At 46.3% G+C, this 24617-nt stretch overlaps 1 protein-coding gene across 1 annotated transcript in view; it reads right to left on the bottom strand.

The window, feature by feature from the left end:
- The window catches only part of COL19A1 (collagen type XIX alpha 1 chain), a 221109-nt gene extending 196846 nt beyond the window's left edge, over nt 1–24263 (bottom strand). Inside the window, exons 1-5 of the mRNA XM_054169651.1 lie at nt 24179–24263; nt 23509–23686; nt 21091–21220; nt 7616–7690; nt 6360–6459 (exon numbers count right to left, since the gene is read on the bottom strand). Of these exons, the coding sequence (XP_054025626.1) occupies nt 6360–6459; nt 7616–7690; nt 21091–21184 (269 nt within the window). The 5' untranslated portion in view covers nt 21185–21220; nt 23509–23686; nt 24179–24263. The remainder of the gene's footprint in view (nt 1–6359; nt 6460–7615; nt 7691–21090; nt 21221–23508; nt 23687–24178) is intronic.
- Between the last annotated feature and the right edge of the window lie 354 nt (nt 24264–24617).

Raw genomic sequence — 24617 nt, 5'->3', positions numbered from 1 at the left:
GGAATGGCATTTCTGCACCAAGTAACTTGACATCCCAAGGAGGTGAAATGCTTTCTTTGAAACATGGCCCAGGCCATAGCCACAACTCCTCTGGCAGCAGCCAGTGACAGCACTGTTGATGGAACTCAGTAGTCCAAATACAGTCAAACTCCAAGCGCTTCTGAAGCGTCTTACACCCAGATGGGAAGAGGTCCCAAAAGCAGTCGTGAGAGCAAACCCAACTGCTGCAAGTCTGAGATCATTTAGCAGACATCCAGGACAAGCTCCTCAGAAAACTAATTCAAGTTGTCAAGCCAAACAAACTACCAAGCAAGAGAGCCATGGAAGTGCCGTTAAGATTCGCTAATCACAAATGTCCTTTTCAACAGCAAGCTGAAACTCCCCCAAAATCAGCTTGGTATCTCCTTTCTTGGTGCCTTCAGAGCAGAAAAAAATCAGCCCACCACAAAGAATGAGGAATAATTGACCTCTGACACATCTTTGGAGTAGGACAGTGACATTATTTCATCATGTGCTATTTACACTAAGGCAGTCACAGCTCACAGGATGTCAGGGGTTGGAAGGGAACTCTGGAGACCTTTCAGTCCAAGCCCCCTGCCAGAGCAGGGCCATAGAATCCAGCACAGGTCACACAGGAACACATCCAGACAGGGCTTGAAAGTCTCCAGAGAAGGAGACTCCACAATCTCTCTGGGCAGCCTGTTCCAGTGCTCTGGGACCCTCACAGTGAAGGAGTTCCTCCTCATGTTGAGGTGAAACCTCCTGTGCTGTAGTCTCCATCCATTGCCCCTCGTCCTATTACAGGGCATAAGTGAGCAGAGCCTGTCCTTATCCCTCACTTCCTGACCCTCAGCCCTCAGATATTTATAGACATTGATTATATCTCTCCTCAGTCTTCTCCTCTCCAGACTAAAAATTAATGAACAAAGATTAGCATCAAGGTCCTTGTGTCCAGGAGTTCTGAACACTGTTGGCAGATCTCAAAGAGAAGCTATCAGCACATGACTTATGTTGGAAGGGACCTCAGAGATCATCTACTCCAACTTCCCTGTGATGGGCAGGGACACCTCTCAACTAGACCCAAATGTTCAAGGCCTCATCCAGCCTGGCCTTGAACATCCCCAGGGTGGATCTGGGAAGCCTATTCCAGAGTCTCACTACCCTCCTACTGAAGACCTTCTCCCTCAGCTCCCGTCTAACCCTGCTCTGCCTCAACTTCAAACCATTCCCCCTTGTCCTGTCTCCAGACACCCTCAGGAAAAGTCTCCCTGCAGCTTTCCTGCAGGATCCCTTCAGCCTTTGGAAGGCAGCTCTAAGGTCTCCTCAGAGTCTCCTCCAGGCTGAGCACCCCCAGCTCCTTCAGCCTATCACAGAATCACAGAATCACCAAGGTTGGAAGAGACCTCAAAGATCATCAAGTCCAACCTGTCACCACAGACATCATGACTAAACTACGGCACCAAGTGCCACCTCCAATCCCCTCTTGAACACATCCATGGATGGTGACTCCACCACCTCCCTGGGCAGCACATTCCAAAGGCCAACAACTCTCTCAGTGAAGAACTTTCTCGTCACCTCCAGCCTAAACCTCCTCTGGCACAGCTTGAGACTGTGTCCTCTTGTTCTGGTGCTGGTTGCCTGGGAGAAGAGACCAACCCCCAGCTGGCTACAACCTCCCTTCAGGTAGTTGTGGACAGCAATAAGGTCTCCCCCGAGCCTCTTCTTCTCCAGGCTAAGCAACCCCAGCTCCCTCAGCCTCTTCTCGTAGGGCTTGTGCTCGAGGCCTCTCACCAGCCTCATTGCCCCTGTGCTCCTCCAGCCCTTGGATCATCTTGGTGGCCCTGCTCTTGATTCACTCCAATGGCTCTGTGCCCTTCTCGTGCTGGGGACACCAGAACTGGCGGCAGGGTTGGAGGTGGGGTCTGAGCAGAGCTCAATTTCCCAAGCTGACAGAGCATTGTAAATTACCACCAAGATATAAATAGCTGCAACACTACTCCAACCTCATTGAAATACATAAATAAATAAATAAATAAATGAACCAACCCAAAGTGGTAGCAGAGAAGAAAAATGGCCCAGCAGGGCTTTCTGTTACCCACACTATGGCTGAATGAATGAAATGCAAGAGGAGCTGGGCCAGGTTACCTGATCCTTGCTAGTCAGCTTAATCAGATACTCTGAGTTTCCTGCAGGACGGATAACGAACGCTGCTCTGCTCCTCACTGCACACCACGGCCACTCAGATATTTTCTGAGGCAGAAAAAGGCATCTGAGTAATGCAAGGAGACTGGAACCACCCAGCCTGACAGAGTGTGAAGGGAAGGAGGTTTAAATGAAAATCAGCTCTTCTAAGCCACTGAAGGTGGCTAGCTGGCATCAAGTCCATTCTGAGGTTATGGTGACAGGTATCTGAGTTCCTGATCAAAACCTGACTTTGAACCTCTCCTATGAATACAGACTGAGAGAGTTGGGGTTGTTCAGCCTGGAGAAGAGAAGGCTGCAAGGAGCCCTTGTTACAGGAAGGGTCTGGAGGTGCTGGAAGGTGTCCAGAGAAGGGCCATGAGGATGAGCAGAGGGCTGGAGCTCCTCTGCTATAAGGACAGACTGAGGGAGTTGGGGTTTTTCAGTCTGGAGAAGAGAAGGCTCTGAGAAGACCTTCTTGTGGCCTTCCAGTATCTGAAAGGGGACTACAAGAAAGCTGGGGAGGGACTTTTTAGGGTGCCGGGGAGTGATACGTCTGGGGGGAATGTAGGAAAGCTAGAAATGGGTAGATTCAGCTTGGATATTAGGAAGAAGTTCTTCCCCATGAGGGTGGTGAGACACTGGCACAGGTTGCCCAGGGAGGTGGTGGAAGCCTCATGCCTGGAGGTTTTGAAGGCCAGGCTGGATGTGGCTGTGAGCAACCTGCTGTAGTGTGAGGTGTCCCTGCCCATGGCAGGGGGGGTGGAACTGGCTGATCCTTGAGGTCTCTTCCAACCTTAACAGCTCTGTGATTCTATGATTCGTGCTCCTGATGACACACAGTCAGCACAGAAGGGAATCAAAACCACCTCAAACACCTCAGACAAGTTTTTTTAACAATTATCTCAGCTGTTCTGTATTCAAGACAGTGAATTTTAAAAGTCACTTCTATTCTTAATTATGACTTTTCTCTCTCTGTGAAGAAAGGTTTAAAAAGCATGGATGAGGCTTATTGCCATGAAGAACTTGGATTTCATGGAAATTCCAGCACCGTTGGGAGGTACTGAAAACACTTTTAACCCTTTCCTTGTTCAGGAAGATATATTTCAGAAGTGCTATTTGCTTCCCCATCAAGCTGAGTGAAAGAATTAAGGCTGCTTAGTCTTGAGAAGGGAAGGCTGAGAGGGGATCTGATCAATGTCTATAAATAGAGGGGCGGATGTCAAGAAGAAGGGGCAAGGGTGTCCTGTGATAGGACAAAAGGTAATGGATACAAACTGGAATACAGGAAGCTCCACCTCAATATGAAGAAAAACTTCTTTACTGTGAGGGTGCTGGAGCCCTGGAGCAGGCTGCCCAGAGAGATTGTGGAGTCTTCTGCTCTGGAGACTTTCATCTGGATGTGTTCCTGTGTGACCAGCCCTGGATGATCCTGCTCTGGCGGGGGGGTTGGACTCACTGATCTCTGGAGGTCCCCTCCAACCCCTAAGCTTTATGAGTCAATGAAAAGCTTATCTCTAGAGGAGACTTGATGGGGTGCACGTGTTCAGGAGGAGACTTGATGGGGTGCTTGGTGCCATGGTTTAGTTTAGATGGCTTGCATTGGTTGATGGGTTGGACACAATGATCTTGAAGGTCTCTTCCAACCTGGTTAATTCTATTCTATTCTATTCTATTCTATTCTATTCTATTCTATTCTATTCTATTCTATTCTATTCTATTCTATTCTATTCTATCTTCTAATGTGATATCAATTTATTAGTACTGATACATTAGCACTGTTCTGTATTTTATTAACAACCATCTCAGTGGCTCCACCCACCTGAAGTTTTCACTTTAGCTTGGATTGAGTGAGAGGAACATGAGAAGCCAGAGACCGCTGAAACCAAAGCATCTGCCTACCAGGTTTACCCTTCACTGAAATTCTATATCCCCTACCCAAGTTACTCCGAAAGCCAAGCAAAACTAACCAATGTTCCTCAAAGATTCATCCTTCCTCCAATAAGCTGAAGTGATAAAATATAAAATAATAAATGTTAGATTTCTCTCACTCCATGAGAAGTGAAAAAAAGTAAGAGAAAAGAATCTTGCTGTTGTCTTTCTTGAATGTTTTCCTCTCCAGCTGCTAACAGTCAAGCCACAGCTATGAGCCACCACGTGAATTCTTTTACACTGCCTTCAATAATAAACTCTTTTCAAAAGCAGAAAATAAAATACCACTAATAAAAGCTAGGAAAAATCATAGAATCATAGAATTGTCAGGGTTGGAAGGGATCTCAAGGATCATCCAGTTCCAACCCCCTGCCATGGGCAGGGACACCTCACACTACGGCAGGGTGCTCACAGCCACATCCAGCCTGGCCTGAAAAACCTGGAGGAGGAAGTTCTTCCCCATGAGAGTGGTGAAGCCCTGGAATGGGTTGTCCAGGGAGGTGGTTGGGGCCCCATCCCTGGAGGTGTTTAAGCCCAGGCTAGATGAGGCTCTGGCCAGCCTGATCTAGTGTGGGGTGTCCCTGCCCATGGAAGGGGGGTTGGAACTAGATGATCCTTGTGGTCCTTTCCAACCCTGACTGATACTATCATAATACTGGGAAGGGCCCCCCCCCAAAAAACCAACCCCAGAGCACTCTGTGTGAGGTCAATTTCTTTAGTCAGTTTTCCTTCAATAGGTAATGCTGAAGGTATTTCAAACCCCAAAGACAGGGATTACTTGGACTTTGCAGAATCACAGCATAGAACCCAAGTGTTTACAGTACCCAGTGCTTCAGAAAAGCTTAGGCTCTATCTAGTTGTCTAGAACATTAAGGTCTTATTTCTTGACTCATTCTCCCCGCCACAAATTCACTTTGCTCTGTGCCTGGGTGCCTCAGGTTCTTCTTCTCTCCCTCTCCCCTGGCCTCATGCTACCCACAGCCCCTCACTGCTCTGCCCAGGGGAAGTCCAGAGGGCTGGGTGTAATTTTCACCGGGCAAGCTGGAGCCAGACCTCTTGCAACAGAGAATACTCCACCTGCAGACTCAGGATACATTTGCTTCCCTCCTGACCACAGGAACACTGTGTACAGAAACCACAGCCCCATGACTGGGGGCACATCTCAACCAAGAAGCTCTGGGATCATCCTCTCTCTCCACTGAGCGTGGGGAACTTGAAACTACATTCCTAACTGCTTCTTGCTGTTTCCTTGTCCCCCTGCAAACTGAAATCCATCCAATCCCACTCTGCCTCACTCTCTCTCCCCTTCCTCATGGTTTTTCAAGTAGTCTCTGCCTTTCGTCCCACCCTCTGTCAGGACAGGATGCTGCCTAATTTCACTTCTCCACTGAGTACCTACTGCTCTGTTGCTGCTCAGAGGCAGGAGGATAATTGCACTGGGGAAAATGAAGAGGGAAAGCGGGAAAAAAAAGTGGGGGAAGGGGAAAGAGAAAGAGAGGAGAGGTTTGGTTTGGTGGGGAGGAGAGGTTCGGGGAGGAGAAGTTCGGTGAAGAGAGGTTTGGAGAGGAGAGGTTCGGTGAGGAGAGGTTCAGAGAGGAGGCAAGGGGAGGGGAGGGGAGGAGAAGGGAGGGGAGGGAAGAAGAATAAAGAAAAGGAAAAAGGGGGGAGGGGGGAAAAGGGGAAAAAGGGGGAAAGGGAAAAAAGGGGGGAAAGCAGGGAAAGGGAAAAAGGGGAAAAGGGAAAAGGGGGGATGGGGAAAAAGAAAAATGGGGGGGAAGGGGAAAAAGAAGGGGGGGAAAAAAGGGGTTGGGGGTGAGGGGTGGTAGAAAGGGGGAAAAGAGAAAAAGGAACAAGGATCTTCTCTTTTGAATCCTGCCAGTAGTAATGAGAGCCAGCACAGTGTCCCTGTGGGAAGGTTAGGGTAGCACTGGTGTCACACTAGAGAAGTTCTTTGGTTTCTGAATATTTGTGTACAAACAGCAGAGTTTTCAGTACCTGCACCTCACCAGTTGAGTAAAAGATATTCAGAGGCCACTTTCTGCTTATGTCCTTCCGGACTCCAGAACAAACCCACACCTGAATCCAAATGCTTCTCAAAGAAAACAGGGTTACAAGCACCGGAAGCCAGAGCTGTGTGTCTCACTCTGCCACTCCTTGAGGACACTGCTCTGTTTCAGCTCATTAGCAGCACTGAGCCTGAGCTCTGTCTCTTAGAGCTTCAGTAATGCAAGCAGGATTTCACTTACTTGGTATCTCTGATGAGAGGTGCACTTCCCAGTTTGAAACAGACTTTTTCCCCTCCACAAGAGGTTTGCCTCAGAGCAAAGCTTTCTGCCAGGTCAAAACCTGTGAAAGACCAAACAAGCCTTTAGTTTCTTTAATGGAATTTCTGTTAATAGAGGTAAAAACTGAGTTCATAGAATCATAGAATCAACCAGGTTGGAAGAGACCTCAGAGATCATCAAGTCCAAGCTATTACCTAATACCTAACACCTCCTGACAACAAAACCATGGCTCCAAGTGCCACATCCAATCCCCTCTTGAACACCACCAGGGATGGTAACCCCACCACCTCCTTGGGCAGCACATTCCAATGGCCAATTACTCTTTCTGGGAAGAACTTTCTCCTCACCTTGAGCCTAAACTTCCCCTGGCACCGCTTGAGACTGTGTCCTCTTGTTCTGGTGCTGGTTGCCTGGGAGAAGAGACCAACCCCCACCTGGCTGCAACCAGCATGCTGGCTGATTTTCCAGAGCACAGACTGGCCATACTTCAAAGCAGAGAACATTTCAATACTCATTTTATTGACCCAGAGACTCCTCAGTGCAAAACTCACTCACTAGATGGCTTTGCAAGCCGAGAGATGCATTTGGTATTTCCTTTCTCATCTGAACTGAGAACAACAAAGGATGTTGGGGGAAAACAATGGAAACAAGCTGGGCTGCAGACCTTGATCCAATACTTTCTGAGATTTTAGCCCTACCTGCCTAAAAATAAACCACACAGCTTTTGGAACATGAGGGTGGCACTCTGTAGTCACAGATTCATAGTATGGGTTGCAAGGAATCCCTGTCCATGCCTCAGGGGGATTGGAGCAGATGATCTTTAAGGTCCTTTCCAACCTAAACCATTCTTTGAATCTATGGAAGGGAGCTTAAAAATCATCCAGTTCCAACCCCCCCTGCCATGGGCAAGGACACCTCCCACTAGACCAAGTAGCTCAAGAACTCAGCCAACCTGGCCTTGAACACCTCCAGAGAAGGGGGATCCTCCCCAGGCAACCTCCCCACCCTCACTCTACAGAATTTCTTCCTAATCTGCAGTCTAAATCTGCCCTCCTCAAGCTTCAATCCATTCCCCCTCATTCTGTCACTACAAGGCATTGTCAAAAGTCCTTCCCCAGCTTTCATGTACTCCACCTCAGCTACTGCCAGCTTCAGACTCCTATGATTACATCCACTACTAACCATTAATTCAGATATCCATATGAGCAGTCATTTACCTGAGACACCAGCACTGTCTCTCTTCATTTGTTTGAGATGATGGACAACAGTTTTCATTAAAGGACACACAGCACCTTCAAGAGAACAGAGTTTGGTACCTACTGTAAAATTCTATCAGACAAAAATGACTCAGAACAGTCAGGACAGTGGTAGCAATGTTAACAGTTGCTTTTTGTGTCTTTAGGATGTGAAACCCAGCAATAAACCAAACAACATCTCATTAAGAGCCATGATGTTTCAGATTTCATCCTACATTTCTAATGCTGTAAGCAGATACAAATGTCACCACATTTTAATCAGAGAACCACAGAATGGTAGGGATTTCATAGTATCATAGTATCAGTCAGGGTTGGAAGGGACCACAAGGATCAGCTAGTTCCAACCCCCCTGCCATGGGCAGGGACACCCCACACTAGAGCAGGCTGGCCAGAGCCTCATCCAGCCTGGGCTTAAACACCTCCAGGGATGGCACCCCAACCACCTCCCTGGACAACCCATTCCGGGGCTTCACCACTCTCATGGTGAAGAACTTCCTCCTCACATCCTGCCTGAATCTCTCCACCTCCAGGTTCATTCCATTGCCCCTAGTCCTATCACTACCTGAGATCCTGAGAAGTCTCTCCCCAGCCTTCTTGCAGCCCCCTTCAGATACTGAAAGGCCACAATTAGGTCACCTTGGAGCCTTCTCTTCTCCAGACTGAACAGCCCCAACTCCTTCAATCTGTCCTCATAGGAGAGGTGCTCCAGCCCTCTGATCATCCTTGTGGCCCTTCTCTGGACACCTTCCAGCACCTCCAGATCCCTCTTGTAATAGGGACTCCAGAACTGGAGGCAGTACTCCAGGTGGCACCCACAGAGATCAACAAGTCAAACTCCCCTGCCAAGGCAAGTTCACCTAGAGAAGGTCACACAGCAACACATCCAAGTGGGTTTTGAATGTCTCCAGAGATGGTGACTCCACAACGTTTCTGGGCAGCCTGTCCCAGTGCTCCAGCACCCTTAAAGAAGTTCCTCCTCATGTTTAGGTGGAAATTCTTCTGTTCAAGTTCATTTCTGAACAAAGGTCATATGAACAACATAACCAGAAGAAAAACAGTAAATTCTTACCATGTTCTTCCCAGAAACAATACTTGGGGGTGCTGGTGGATGAGAAGCTCAATATGAGCCAGCAGTGGGCACTTGCAGCCCAGAGAGCCAAGCAGAGCCAGGGCTGCAGCAAGAGAATTGTGGCCAGCAGGTTGAGGGAGGTGATTCTCCCCCTCTGCTCCACTCTGCTGAGACCACACCTGGAGCATTGTGTCCAGTTCTGGACCCTCTGTTCCAGGAAGGATCTGGAGGTGCTGGAGGTGTCCAGAGAAGGGCCATGAGGATGAGCAGAGGGCTGGAGCTCCTCTGCTGTGAGGACAGACTGAGAGAGTTGGTGCTGTTCAGTCTGGAGAAGAGAAGGCTCCAAGGAGACCTAATTGTGGCTTTCCAGTATCTGAAGGGGGATACAAGAAAGCTGGGGAGGGACATTTTAGGGTGTCAGGGTGAGATAGGAGTGGGTGGAATGGAACAAAAGTATAAATGGGTAGATTCAGATAGGATGCCAAGAAGAAGTTCTTCCCCATGAAGGTGGTGAGACACTGGCACAGGTTGCCCAGGGAGGTGGTGGAAGCCTCATGCTTGGAGGTTTTTAAGGCCAGGCTGGAGGTGTCTCTTGGCAATTTCATCTAATGTGAGGTGTCCCTGCCTATGGCAGGGGGTTTGGAACAGGATCACAGTATCACAGTATAACCAAGGTTGGAAGAGACCCCAAGGATCATCAAGTCCAACCTGTCCCAACAGACCTCACGACTAGACCATGGCACCAAGTGCCACGTCCAATCTCCCCTTGAACACCTCCAGGGACGGTACTGGGGACACAGAGTTGAGGTCCCTTCCAACCCTAACAATTCTATGATTCTGTATTCTTAAGGTGGCTTTTGTCTTTCTGGCTGTATTACTAGAAAATCTCCTTTCCCCCCCTTAATGAACATGGGGAAAAAAATGAAGTAGAACTGCTTGATTACCATGACAATAATCTATTGTTCCTTCAGTGAAGCTCTTTTCCTTCAGTGAATCTATTGTTCCTTCAGTGACCACCAATTTCCAAGTGTGGATTAAGAAGGCTAATCCCATCAGAAACAATGGAAGCAATATTTTAGGATTGTTTTTGAAATGGCTGGAAATTAAAGCAGCTTTACAGGGGATTAAGTCCGATTTAAGTAACCAAGCAGAAATGGTTTGCTATCTGGAATATGGTAAATTCTAATGTGAAATCTAACTGAAGCCTTAGATCAAACACTGGGTCTTTAATATGCAACCTCTTACTTGCAAAAACAACCACAAAAAAAAGGGCTTTCTCCTCTTTATTTCTTTCTATCTCCACAGGAATACACACTCTTAAGAAGCAAATAGAGACAAAATGTCGCTTCCTTTGCAAACAGCCCTGCTAAACCCCCATAAAAACTTCCAATTGAAGATGTAGCGTTACAGGCTGGGGTCAGAGTGGCTGGAGAGCTGCCAAACAGACAGGGACCTGGGGGTACTGATTGACAGCCACCTAAACATGAGCCTGCAGTGTGCCCAGGTGGCCAACAAGGCCAATGGCATCCTGGCCTGCATCAGAAATAGTGTGGCCAGAAGGAGCAGGGAAGTCATTGTGCCCTGTACTCATTACTGGTTAGGCCACACCTTGAGTCCTGTGTCCAGTTCTGGGCCCCAGGTTGCCCAGGGAGGTGGTGGAAGCCTCATCCCTGGAGGTTTTGAAGGTCAGGCTGGATGTGGCTCTGAGCAGCCTGCTGTAGTGTGAGGTGTCCTTGGCCATGGCAGAGGGGTTGGAACTGGCTGATCCTTGAGGTCCCTTCCAACCCTGACAGTTCTATGATTCTATATGTAATATGTATTACATATTAGATAAAGTATATGAAAAATGAGATTTAAAATGTGCATTAAAAATACTGAAACTTCCCTTTTCCCAGGAAGCCCAAACAAACCACAAAACAAAAGAGCAATCCAACAAACACAGCAGGACTGTGGAGAATATTCCCATTGAAATCTCTGCAGCTGAAATGAAACCTTTCCTCATTCTTGGTTTGCAGGGAGTTTTACCTCCCTTGAAAAGCATCCACCGGAATTCCATACTAACATAGCAACTTCAAGACACCATTTGATACACACACAGAGTGGGGCAGAAGCAGGCTCACCTTAGATACCCTTTAATCTGCAAACCTCAGCCTTCAGATCATTGAATGACAGAGTTTTATCTACAGCCACCCTAAAATGATCAATATGCTTAGGGCAGTCTTACACAAGTAGACTGAGTCACCATCCCTGGAAGTGTTCAAAAAGGGCCTGGACATGCCACTTGAAGCCATGGTTTAGTAGTCATGAGGTGCTGGGTGACAGGTTGGACTTGATGATCTCTGAGGTCTTTTCCAACCTTATTGATTCTATGATTCTATGACAAGAAGGATGTTGGCATAAAGAAAGCCTGATGTGGATGAAGCCAAAATAACATCTCACAAATACACTTGGGGAATGGTTATATATAGTTATATAGAGATATACTTATATAGAGATATATAGTTACATAGTTATATAGATGTATAGATCAATATATAGATCTATAGATATTTAGATACATAGATAAAGACTACAGGTTAAATTACTTTTTAGCAGAATTGGTTAGGCTGGAAAAGATCTTCAAGATCATCAAGTCCAACTGTTACCTAACTCTACCAAGTCTGCTGCTAAACCATGTTCCTAAGCTAGGCGTCTACATGTCTCATGTCAAGGGGTGATGATTCCAAACCTCCCTGGAAGCCTGTTCCAGAGTTTGCAAGCCCTCTCAGTGAAGAAATGCTTCCAAATGTCCAACCTAAAGCTACCCTGGCACAGCTTGTGGCCACTTCCTATCATCCTGCCACTTGTTACTAGAGAGAAGATACCACCCCCCACCTGTTCGAACCTCGTTTCAGAGAGTTACAGAGAGCAATGAGGTCTCCCCTCAGCCTCCTCTTCTCCAGACCAAACACCCCCAAGTCCCTCAGCTGCTCCTCACCAACCCAGTTCTCCAGACCCTTCACCTGCTTTGTTGCCCATCTCTGGACCTGTTCTAGCACCTCGATGTCCTTATAGTGAGGGCCCAGAACTGGACACAGTCCTCAAGGCATGGCCTCAGCAGTGCTGAGCACAGGGGCACAACCGCTGCCCTGCTGCTGCTGGCCACACTCTTGCTGATCCAGGCCAGGATGCTGGTGGCCTTGTTGGCTGCCTGGGCAGACTGCTGGCTCATGTTCGGCTGGCTGTCAGCCAACAGCCCTGGGGTCCTTTTCTCCTTATAGGGTTTGGATTTATTGCATGAGCAGCCAGGTGTTGCCTATCGCTGACTTTACCTTGAGCTGCTGCAGTAAGCTCCAGGGAACCTGGGACACGACTGTGGCTGGGATTGTTTTCAGCATTAACTTACATGAGGGCTGGGTGATGAAAAACTGGGGAGCTGTAGCTGATTCCCACCAGCCACTTCCTTACAAGTTCAAATAAAGGCTTCAGGCTTAATTTTTGTGATATTCAAATCACAGCAACAATTCCTCACATGTCACAGAACTGGACTGTGGACTTATTTTTATCGGTGGCATAACATTCACAGCATAGCCAGGCCATTTAAGTGTTCCTTTTACAGTTGTATGCCATAACCTCAGAAGAGCTGAAAGGATTAGGTTGGACTTGATGATTTCTGAGGTCTTTTCACAGCATAGTCAGGCCATTTAAGTGTTCCTTTTTCAGTTGTATGCCATAACCTCAGAAGAACTGAAGGGATTAGGTTGGACCTGATGATCTCTGAGGTCTTTTCACAGCATAGCCAGGCCATTTAAGTGTTCCTTTTTCAGTTGTATGCCATAACCTCAGAAGAGCTGAAAGGATTAGGTTGGACTTGATGATCTCTGAGGTCTTTCCCAGCCTGATTGATTCTATGATTTTATGATTCCATGATTACTATGAATCTTCTATCCCATGCTGTTGATGCTCTCCTTGAGCCCAGTGTTACTCTTTTTACCAGAGAGTTAAGGCAAGACTTGAAAATATTAACCCAAAAACCTCTCCATACCAAGACTGACAACTTTCATTGGTATAGATTGATGAACATTCTTTCTACAGTTACAGAACCACAGAAGGTTAGTGGTTGGAAGGAACGTCCAAAGCTCCTCCAGTCCAACCCCACTGCCAGAGCAGGATCACCTAGAGCAGATCACACAGGAACACATCCAGGTGGGTTTTGAGTATCTCCAGAGAGGGAGACTCCACAACCCCTCTGGGCAGCCTGTTCCAGTGTTCTCTCACCCTCACAGAGAAGAATTTTTGCCTCCTACTTGCATGGAACATCCTATGCCTCAGCCTCCACCACTGCCCCCTGTGCTGTCACTGGGCATCACCCAGCAGAGTCTGGCTCCAGCCTTTGGGCACTCACCCTCTACATATTTGTAAACATTAATGAGTTTGTACAGTCAAAAAGTTAAGTCCTCAAAGGCCTTTAATACTGCTGCCAGATCATTAAATTTTCTTTGGCTTGAGACAAAATATTCAGCATCTGGAGACATGAATTTGAAGGTCTACATGGAGACACTCAGGAAAGAAAAAGACAGTCTCCCTAGTCTCAGGTGATAGAAGGAGAGTAAATGGGCTGAAATTGTGCCAGAGGAGGCTTAGGTTGGAGATGAGGAAAATTTTCTCTAGTGAAAGAGTGGCTGAAACAGGCTGCCCAGGGAGGTGGTGGAGTCACCATGCCTGGAAGTGTTCAAGAAACCTGTGGCTATGGCACTGCAGGATGTGGTTTAATGGCCATGGTGGGTTAATGGTTGGACTGGATGATCTTAGAGGGCTTTTCCAACCAAAATGATTCTGTGATTTCATGACATTTAATTACAAGTGAAGAAATCCAAGGGTGGCAGCATTGCAATGCTAACAACAGTTTGTGAATCCAATCTTGCATATTCATGATGCTAAGAATGTGATCCCATTGCATGAGTTGCACTGGAGCCATTATCTTGATTTTGTGATGTACTGAGCTGCTCTAAAACATGGAAACCTAAAAGCTGAACTGATTTGCATACTTGAAAGCCCTCACTCTGTGTGGCTTAAAGTGCCTATCTAAAATCATGGTCTGGAGCCAAAACACATTCCATGTCAAAAGGCAATGGAAATGCTTGACAGTCCCAGGACTTTGTTTATACAACATTCTTCATGGGTTGGCAAGGGACTTGATGATTGTAAAAGAAAGTTGAACAAGCCCCCATGAAGGAAGGACATGGAGCTGATGGAGCAGGTCCAGAGGAGGGATATGAAAATGATCAGGGGGCTGGAGTAGCTCTGTTACGAGGACAGGCTGAGGGAGCTGGGGGTGTTCAGCCTGGAGAAGAGGAGGCTCTAGGGGAACCTAATAGCAGGCTGCCTGTACCTGAAGGGAGCCTACAGGAAAGAAGAGAGACTGTTTGCAAAGGCCTGCAGTGACAGGACGAGGGGCAATGGCCTCAAACTACAGAAGAGCAGATTTAGGTTGGTGTCAGGAACAAGTTCTTTAATATGAGGGTGGTGGAGCACTGCAACAGGTTGTCCATGGAGGTGTCTGAGGCTCCATCTTGCAGATATTCAGGGTGAGATTTAATGGGGCTCAGGACAGCTTGATTTAGTTGAAGATGTCCCTGCTGACTGTGGAGAGGTCAGACTGGATGACCTTTGGATGTCCCTTCTGGCCTGGACCATTCTTTGATTCTATATGCACACAAGTTACTCCTTTGTCTTGCACAAGAGATTTCCTTCCCCTAACATACTTCTTCCCCCTGTTTCCCCTTCAAATTAACTTTCATTTACATTTTTCCTGCATTTGAAGGTCAATCATGTAGGATTCAAGTAGATCAGGTGAGAAACTTCAGGATGGTGAGGAGAAAGTTCTTCACAGTGAGAGTTGTTAGCCATTGGAATGTGCTGCCCAGGGAGGTGATGGAGTCACCATCCCTGGAGCTGTTCAAGAGGGGACTGGATGTGGCACTTGGTGCCATGGTTTAGTCATGAGGTCTGTGATGACAGGTTGGACTTGATAATCTTTGAGGTCTCTTCCAACCTTATTGATTCTATGATTCTGTGATGTATATACAATAATCCATGTGTGTTGCTGGCAAAGCTTTTATTTTAGAATCATGGAATGGTAGGTGTTGGAAGGAACCTCTGATAAAGCAGGATCACCTAGGTGAGAAGTAAAAGTGAGAAGCAAATGCTATGTGCTTGTTGTTGAAGGAAGAAAATGGAAAGGATTCCCTAAGCAGGTCCTGAAGGACAGATGCTGAACAAAACCAGACTGAGACAGGAGACAACAAAGACCCCAGAAAGTGCCACTTGATGAAACAAAGATAGGAAAAAGGGAATAGGGGAGGAAAGAGGGAAGGGGGTAGGTGTTTTTCTCTTCTTGAACTGAGCACACGTCTAGTTTGTAACATATTCCTCTGCATACAATTTATCAAAGAAGAAGGAGGCAACTTAGAGAGAATTTGGTTCGGCTGAGCAAAAGGCTTGCAGCCATGTCTGAACCCCTTTCTGCTGCACTGTCCATCCTTTCTCAGGTCCTGCTTTCTGGCCTGTAACTTGTATTTCTTTTTTGAGCAGTAACCTCTCCTCAATCTCTGGAAGAGTCTCTTTCCTGTTACTAACTTGAGGCTTCACTCCGAGCTTATTCCCTGCTGTCAGCGTAGCTGCTCAAGCTGGCAGCTCTCTACTTGTTATTCCTCACCATCTGCCTGTATCACCTCAAACTGCAGAAGCTTCTCTCAATTGCACACCATCACTTTTTTTCTCAGGAGAGGTTCAATCTCTCCTCTTCTTCCCAGTGGTTTAATTTGACCCATATTTGATCCATTTGTGGCAATCAGCTGAAGGAAAAGTGCAGTTTCTTTGCTAGCTGCAACGAAGTAGACACGAAGTTGTAGCAGAATGTAATGTACATCCCAGACACTCTGTTAGAGGTTCACTCTGTCACATCTTCTCTGACTGGTCCAACTCTTGCTAAGACATCTTTTCATTAGAAAGAAGGGGGGGGAAAGGAATATAATAAGAAAAGAGACAATACTTCATAGCATTTTCTTTTAATGCTTTGTTCAAGTTCCCATTGGACATTAGGGGAAACTTCTTAACTGAAAGGGTTCTCAAAGACTGCAACAGGCTGCCCGGGGAGGTGGTTGAATCCCCATCCCTGGAGGTGTTTCAAAGAGGCAGAGATGTGGTACTGAGGGCCATGGTTTAGCACCAGCTTTGGTAGAATTAGAGCATGGTTGGACTTGGTGATCTTAAAGGGCTTGTCCAAATTTAAACCATTCCATGAGTTATTAATTTATGTTAGTGGGGAACCTTCTGTGCTCACGCCCTTTCATGGCCTCATGCTGCACCAGAGGAGGTTTTGATTAGGCATTAGTAAAAAGCTCTTCACTGAAAGAGTTATCAAGGATTGGAACAGGCTGCCCAGGGAAGTGGTGGAGTCACCATCCCTGGAGATGTTTGGATGAGGAGCTTAGAGACGTGGTCTGAGAGTTGCGTACAGGGAGGTGTTAGGTTATGGCTGGACTCGATCACAGACTCACAGAATATTAGGGGTTGGAAGGGACCTCTGGAGATCATCCAGTCCAACCCCACCGCCAAACCAGGATCACCTATGGCAGGTCACACAGGAAGACACCCAGGTTGGTTTTGAAAGTCTCCAAAGAAGGAGACTCCATAACCTCTCCAGGCAGCCTGCTCCACTGCACTGTCACCCACACCTCAAAGAATTTTCTCCCCATGCTGAGGTGGAAGGTCCTGTGTTCTAGCTGTCATCTTAAGCTCTCTGCCAAACAGGTGATTCTATGACTCCATGGCTTTTAAAACTTCCCTTCTACAACCCACCAGCTAACAACAACAGAGTAGACAATCTCTTGCTTCTTTCAAACAGCAGAAGACAATGGCTGCACAGCTAGGATGCAGGCTCCCTCCCTCACAAGGGTTAACAAGAATGCATCATCAGACCACTTAGCCTTGCTGCCCTCAAAATTGTCCTGGGTTCAGCTTCTTCACAAGCAGCTGGAAGGGGCCATGCCCAGGAGAAGCAGCTGAACCAGCCAAGGGGTATTCTACACCATAAATATCATGCTGACTATATAAAGGGGGAAGATGACACGGGCATCAGGTTTTGGTTCAGGCTGCAAAGCTTTGTGTGCATCAGGTGAGGGTGTCACATTTTATTCTGCTCATTTTAAGTCTCACCAAACCATGCCTGTATCAGTCCCTCCTAGACAGAAGAAACACAGAAGAAAATCAGTTTCCCTCACAAAGGATGATGGTGAACCAGAACCATCATGAGAACAAGAGGAAGATCCAGAGGTAATCACATGATTCCTCAACCACATCCCTGGGCAACCTGTTGCAGTATTTCACCACTCTCACTGAGCAGAACTTCCTCCTGATGTCCAACCTAAATCTGCCCTGCTCCAGTTTCAAACCATTGCCCCTCATCCTATCCCCACAGGCCCTCCTGAACAGTCACTCCCCAGCCTTCCTGTAGGTGCCCTGCAGATATTGAAATGCAGTTCTAAGGTCACAACAGAGCCTTCTCTTCTCCAGGTCAAACAGCCCCAACTGTCTCAGTCTGTCCCCACAGCAGAGGTTCTCCAGCCCTCTGATCATCTTTGTGGCACTCCTTTGGACCCACTGCAGCAGGTCCATGTCTCTGTTGCACTGAAGGCCAGCTGGACACAGCACTGCAGGTGATGTTTCACCAGAGCAGAGTGGCAGGATCCACTCTCTCCATCTGGTCACATTTCTAGCGATGCAGCCCAGGCTGCCATTGGTCTTCTGGGCTGCAAGTGCTCCATTGCTGGCTCATGCACAGATTCTCATCCACCAGAAATCCAAAGATCTTTTCTACAGGGCTGCTCTCAACCTTCTTATCCCCCAGCCTGGATTGATGTCCCTACAGAGGGGTTGGACAAGGTGACTTTTGAGAGTCCCTTCCAACCTGGTGCACTCTGTAACTCTGTGATCTTACTTCAAATCCTCCTGAAGGATAACAGCATGTCTGATGGCAGAAAAGGAGAGCTGGAAAGACTGCTGTATGGACTGCAGCCGAGCTGCTTTGCTCCTAACCTCCCCAAATAATTGCCTGGCTAACGAGCCGCCTCCTCTGCCGCATGCAGGGCTGCCTATAAATAAACTCATTCCAGGCTAAAGTCACAAACAGGCAGTGCTAGAAGGTGCCTGAGAAGAAAGGCAGAGACAACACCAAAGGTACCACAGCCTGCAACCCTGTTACAGATGGATAGAATAGAATAGGATAGAGAATAGAATAGAATAGAATAGAATAGAATAGGATAGGATAGGATAGAATAGGATAGGATAGGATAGGATAGGATAGGATAGGATAGGATATAGACTAGACTAGACTAGACTAGAATATAGAATATAGAATAGAATAGAAAATAATAGAATAGAATAGAATATAGAACATAGAACATAGAACATAGAACATAGAATAGAATAGAATAGAATAGAATAGAATAGAATAGAATAGAATAGAATAGAATAGAATAGAATAGAATAGACCAGCTTGGAAAAGACCTTTGAGATCATCAAGTCCAACCTATCATCCAACCCATCTTGGTTCCAGCTGATCTCTCCCTGCCCCCAAACACTGAAGATTTTGTTCCCAACAGAAGAGGCTGGGGTAGAAAAGAAGGTTAGTGACACCAGATACCAGGGTCTGACCTGAAATAAGTTAACAAGGGGCAGTTACATGAGCAGCAGTGTGGGGCTCTGCTGTAGCTGGGCTTAAAACAATGCCAAAAATGAGGCAAAAAAAAAAAAAAGCCCTCTTCTGTCTTAAATTCACACTCCTCACGACACATTATTCTTACCTCAGAGCCCACACATTATCCTTATTATTTATTAACTATTTATGACAGGAATAGTGAAAGGATTCTTAACCTAGTTACAGATTCATTTATGTTTTTTTTCCATTTCTTGTGCCTGAGTTCCAAATGTGTTAGAGAGATTCAAAGCTGATGGATATGTGTATAGCTCCTGTTACCTGCCATCAGGGTTCCTGGCAAAATAGCACTGCTAAAAATACATCACATTCTCTAAAAAAAAAGAGGAGGGTGTGTGTGAAAAGTCATGAAAAAGAACTCTATTTAAGTAGCAACAGGCCTGTTCCTTTCTAACTACTGGGGGGAAATGCTAAAAAGTTTGGGTACACACTGAGGCTCAGCTCTTCTAGAGAAGTGACAGTTCCCTATGACACAGGCACGTGTGTGTGCCTTTAAGACAGGCTTCTTCATCACAGTCTGAAGAGTCCACGTAGAGTTTAAGTGAGAGAGCTAAAGCCTGGACAGTAAGAGAAAGAAGAAAGCAGAGAATTAGGAAGCTTTTAAGTTAGAGGAAAACAGAGAATTGTGAAGGTTTTGAGTTAAAGAGAGGAAAACAGAGAATTGTGAAGGTTTTAAAGAGAGGGAAACAGAGAATTGTGAAGGTTTTGAGTTAAAGAGAGGACAACTGAATTATGAAGGTTTTGAGTTAAAGAGAGGAAAACAGAACTGTGAAGCTTTTAAGTTAAAGAGAGGGAAACAGGGAATTGTGAAGGGTTTAAGTTAAAGAGGAAAAGAGAATTGTGAAGGTTTTAAGTTAAAGAGAGGAAAACTGAATTGTGAAGCCTTTAAGTTAGAGAGAGGAAAACAGAGAATTATGAAAGTTTTAAGTTAAAGAGGAAAATAGAATTGTGAAGGTTTTAAGTTAAAGTGAGGAAAACAGAACTGTGAAGCTTTTAAGTTAAAGAGAGGGAAACAGAGAATTGTGAAGGGTTTAAGTTGAAGATGAAAATAGAATTATGAAGGTTTTAAGTTAAAGAGAGGAAAACCGAATTGTGAAGCCTTTAAGTTAGAGAGAGGAAAACAGAGAATTATGAAAGTTTTAAGTTAAAGAGGAAAATAGAATTGTGAAGGTTTTAAGTTAAAGAGAGGAAAACAGAACTGTGAAGCTTTTAAGTTAAAGAGAGGGAAACAGAGAATTGTGAAGGTTTTAAGTTAAAGAGGAAAATAGAATTATGAAGGTTTTAAGTTAAAGAGAGGAAAACTGAATTGTGAAGCCTTTAAGTTAGAGAGAGGAAAACAGAATTATGAAGGTTTTAAGTTAAAGAGGAAAATAGAATGTGAAGGTTTTAAGTTGAAGAGAGGAAAACTGAATTGTGAAGCTTCTAAGTTAAAGAGAGGGAAACAGAGAATTGTGAAGCTTTTAAGTTAAAGAGGAAAATAGAATTGTGAGGGTTTTAAGTTAAAGAGAGGAAAACAGAACTGTGAAGCTTCTAAGTTAAAGAGAGGAAAACAGAATTGAGAAACTTAAGTTAGAGGGAAACAGAGAATTGTGAAGCTTCTAAGTTAAAGAGAGGAAAACAGAATTGTGAAGCTTTTAAGTTAGAGAGAAGGAAACAGATAATTGTGAAGCTTCCAAGTTAAAGAGAGGAAAACAGAATTGTGAAGCTTTTAAGTTAAAGAGAACAAAGCAGGGAATTGTGAAGCTTCTAAGCTAAAGAGAAGAAAACAAGGAATTGTGAAGCTTCTAAGTTAGAGGAAAACAGAATTGTGAAGTTTGTAAGTTAAACAACACAAGTATCTAAAGAGTAGGGGTCAAGAGGATGATGTTGGGCTCTTTTCAGCAGTCCTATCACTATAGGACAAGGGGCAACAGGCATAAACTAGAGTACAGGTTTCACTTCAACTCAAGGAAAAACTTTGCTTTGAGGCTGCTAGAGCACTGGAGCAGGCTGCCCAGAGAGGTTGTGGAATCTCCTTCACTGGAGACTTTCAAAAGCCCCCTGGATGTGAGCCTGGGAAACCTGCTCTAGGTGATCCTGCTCCAGCAGAGGGTTTGGACTAGGTGATTTCCAGAGGTCCCTTCCAACCCCTACCATTCTGTGATTCTGTAGGATTACTACATTCCTTTCCCCTGGCTTTTTAGGTTTTGTCTACCTCTACATCTGTGAATTGTACGACCTGGCCTGGGGTTTAAGTTTAAGCGAGGCTTCGCATAAGCATTAGGCTGTTTAGCTCAAAGCAATCCCTATCTGCTTTCAGAAAGCCAAACGATTTTATGCTAAATCAGAGCCTGCAAAACTTTGTGCATCTTGTTTTGCATGGTAAGTTAAAAAGTAAAACCCAAAACTCCTAGGAATTACAACTGCTTCCAAGCATGGATCTTCCAAGCGGAGGAAAGAGGCTGCTCTGGAACTGGTTCCAACTTCAGAGTTCTTAAAGAATACATTAAAACAAGCAAAGAAAATAGTCTTGTTTGCTTACACTGCTTATTTTCCATGTACTGTCCTCATTTGCTCAGCACTGAGATTTATGCTTTTGGTCTGTGACAGGAAAGAAATAAATGGAAGTACCTGTCTGGTCACTGACAGCCACGGAAGTAGAAACAGGAAGGAGGAGGAAGACTGCCATACAAAGCCAAACTATGCAGGATCCAATGTACTTCATCTCCCCCTGGACACATGTGAACGATCAGCTACAAATCTGAAACAGAAAATAATCGTGCTCAGAACAAGCTCTTCTCATTCTTTCCCCCTCATCCCAGCAGCAAACTACAGGCAAGAATCTCTGCGCTGTGAAAAGGCAGCCGCTAGTCACAGGCAAATCTGCATCGTTGAGCTGTTGTTAGGAGCTACAAAAAAAGAGCTTTAGATCCATTTAGAAATAAATGACAAATACAGATTCACAGATTCGGGTTGGAAGGGACCCTCAAAAGTCATCTTGTCCAACTGCCCCGCAGTCAGCAGGGACGCTTTCAACTAGATCAGGCTGCCCAGTGCCACATCTGAAATACACTCTTAATTCTCTGTTAAGATCAAAAGCAACAACCTAGAAGCATCAACTCAGAGATGTTAGTTTGACAGGCACTCATTTTTAATTTCATTAAATTAGCACTGCCTAATTTTCTCTTCATTTTCTCTCAGGCTTTCAGTTTCAAATCTTTAAACTGTTTGATGTCACCACCCCGCCAGTGACTGCTGAAGGCAGCCTCCAAATTACACAAGGACCACACGGAATTGTTTCAGTTTAAGAGAAGGAAAAGTTTCATGCAAAAGAAACCCAAAATACGGTGGTTTTTTTTCCCCCTTGCCTGTCAAAATACACAAGTGCCTAGAGCAGCCTGTATTGAGTCTGGAGTTTAAATCTCAACAAAAATACTCGCTGGCTTCAACAACATCTCTTTTGTCCTCTAAAGACACTATCAGCTTTGCTTCTGTGCTGCCCGCGACCTGCAGATGCATGTGAATTTAATGCCCAGAAAACGACAGACAATCTCCTAATCACATTTTCTGTAAGCAAACCACACCACATACCTGAGATAAAATCAGTTATTTTTTTCGGTTAAATATTGCAAGGTACCTTAATCATCCCCAAAGCTGTTCTACCGCTCGCTTGAGCTGCCAGCAGCCACACCGTCATTAACTTTTGCAGCCCCCCCAACAGCAGCAGCAAAGTGAATGCACGTCCAAATAACATTATCATTTATTTTCCTGCACCTGCTTTACAAGCAGGCATCAGTAATTCAGTGGAGCTGCCTCTCCACAGCAATCATTTTCTGAAGGGCCCTTGCCAGCTAGATGAGGAACCGCTGCCACCCCCTCGTCTTCACCGCACCTCCGGGGTAGAGTCTTCTCCCGCCGGTTCCAGAGCCCTCCGCAGCTCAGGCTGCACCCCGGCAGTTTGATTTCTGAGTTGGATGTGCTGGAGGGAAGGTGTAAAACAAGAAGCGGGCCGCTAAGGCAAGCGGGGAGCGGGGCTGGGCGAGGAGCGCCCCTCGCCCGCCTGCCTCCCGGACCCCGCTCCGGGCTCCCACCGCCGCTGTCGCTCCGGAATCTGCCTGCGGGGCCGGGACCGCCTGGTCCCCGGGCAAGGCGAGCGACGGGAGGGAAGGGCAGGCGCCCGCCGCCGCTTCCTCAGCAGCCCCGGGGCGGAGCGGGGCCAGGAGCCCGCTCGGGCTGGCGGTGCCTGCGAGCGGGAGCCGAGCCCCGACGGGGCGAGCGCGGGAGCCCTCTGCCGCCGAGCCGCTGCCGAGGGGCCGGGCCGGCAGGTGAGGGGGACCGGGGATCAGCAGGTTAGGGGGAAAGCGGTGTCGGCCGTTGAAGGAGGGACAGCAGGGCTCGGGCAGCAAGGTGGGCTTCAGGACAAGCGGCGTGACACAAGGTGATCTTTAAGACCCCTTCCAACTGAAGCCATTCTATGACATCCCCGGAGCCGCCGAACTTCTCGGGTTTCCCCCATCCTTGGGGAGCATTTACTGCGCTTCCCACCCACCGTGCTGCAGCTCACAAGTGTGTTTCAAGTCGCTGGATGTAGGCCTCTTGATGGGCATGCTAATTAGAGCGATCGCACTAATAGGTAGGGTTTTTAATGTAAATATATGCGTGCGATTAATATGCATGCTCAGCGATTGGCAACAGTTTAATCGGGATTGTAAATTACGATGAATTTAGCAGGGCTGCTCCTTGGCGTATCTCAGCACATACCTATGGTGTGTGTGTGTGTGTCCCCCGCCAAACACGCACAATGTATCTGCACAATCATGAGCAGAATCCTACAGCACAGCCTGATTAGAGCTCATCAAAAAGCTTTGCTGTGTACATCCTGGCTATAAATAGGAGACCATTAATATTGGCAAAAAAAATCACTGCTAAACTTTAATGGCATTTTTTATTTGAACAAACAACCCCCCCCCCCCAAATGCCACCACGAGACGACCCAGCGACACTGCAGTGTGGCTGAGTGTAAGATGTGTAAATGAATGAGTTGCTTACCTTTGATTTTTGGTTTAGACCCCCCCCCAGAAGCACTGAAAACGCCTGTACGGAGCTGCCGTAGCACCGAGGAGTTGCCGGAGTCAGTGAGGCTCCGAAGAGTGATAGAGGGGGATGCAGCTCTGTCCTTATTAGTCTCACACACTGTGACCCTCCCACTCACTGAGCACAGAATACTCTGCAAGAAAGGACAAACAGCCACCCAGACACAGATTTTTACATAATCACACTTGTATATCCCAAGTCCAGGCACAATGTGGGAAATGTGGGTTTGGTTTGTTGTTTTTTTCCTCCTTTCCTTACTTCCCCCTCAACCCCCTCTCCTCCCCCCCAAAAAAAAAAATCACCCCCACCACTTCCCTAAATTTATCCCCCTCCCCCCCCCCCCAGTTCTCTAAATTAAACTGCTGGAGAGTAAAGGCATGAATGAAAGAGTATCTGGTTTCTAGTTGCAAAGAGGCGATTATGTACATTAGCACACGGGCAGAAACAAGCCTCCACCACTCGAGTGCAAAGCACACATCATTAATTTTAGATACTTTATCATAAATTTAAAACCCAGCCACCCAAGCCACCAGCCTCAAGAGAGTGCCCCTGTTTTCTGGTGCTGATGCTGCAAAGCCCTGACGTTTGTTTTGCCTTTTCAAATCAAATGCCGTCGTTTACCGACCTGCAGTCAGTCTCCTCCTGCTGTAGGAGATCGTGGGGCTGGGATGAAATGGTGAGAACTGAGTGCTGCCACCAGCTCCTCTCGATGTGTGAAGCTGCACTTTTCTCAGCTTCTCCAAGGGTGCTTGTGGCAGTTTTCCGTACTGCATTTTAAAGATGTAAACCAGAGGGAAGTATGGGGGGAAGGAGAACGACTGGAAATAGATGCAGAGAAGACAAGAGTCAGTAAGGCTGCAATTAAACATATCTCATTTATATGTGTGTGTGTATATATATATATATATATATAATATTTTATCTTTTGCTAAGTGGAATCCTTCTGACAGAGGGTAATAATTGGACTTGAAGAGCTTTTCCAAGTCTTATCCAATCCAGGCAATTCTGTGGCGCCTACTGTATGAAAAATTACTAACTTGACCATAGAATCATAGAACTGTCAG

Source organism: Dryobates pubescens, chromosome 2 (assembly GCF_014839835.1).
Source record: "Dryobates pubescens isolate bDryPub1 chromosome 2, bDryPub1.pri, whole genome shotgun sequence".
In the NCBI taxonomy this organism is placed as follows: Eukaryota; Metazoa; Chordata; class Aves; order Piciformes; family Picidae; genus Dryobates; species Dryobates pubescens.
This window is presented reverse-complemented; position numbering and strand designations above follow the sequence as displayed.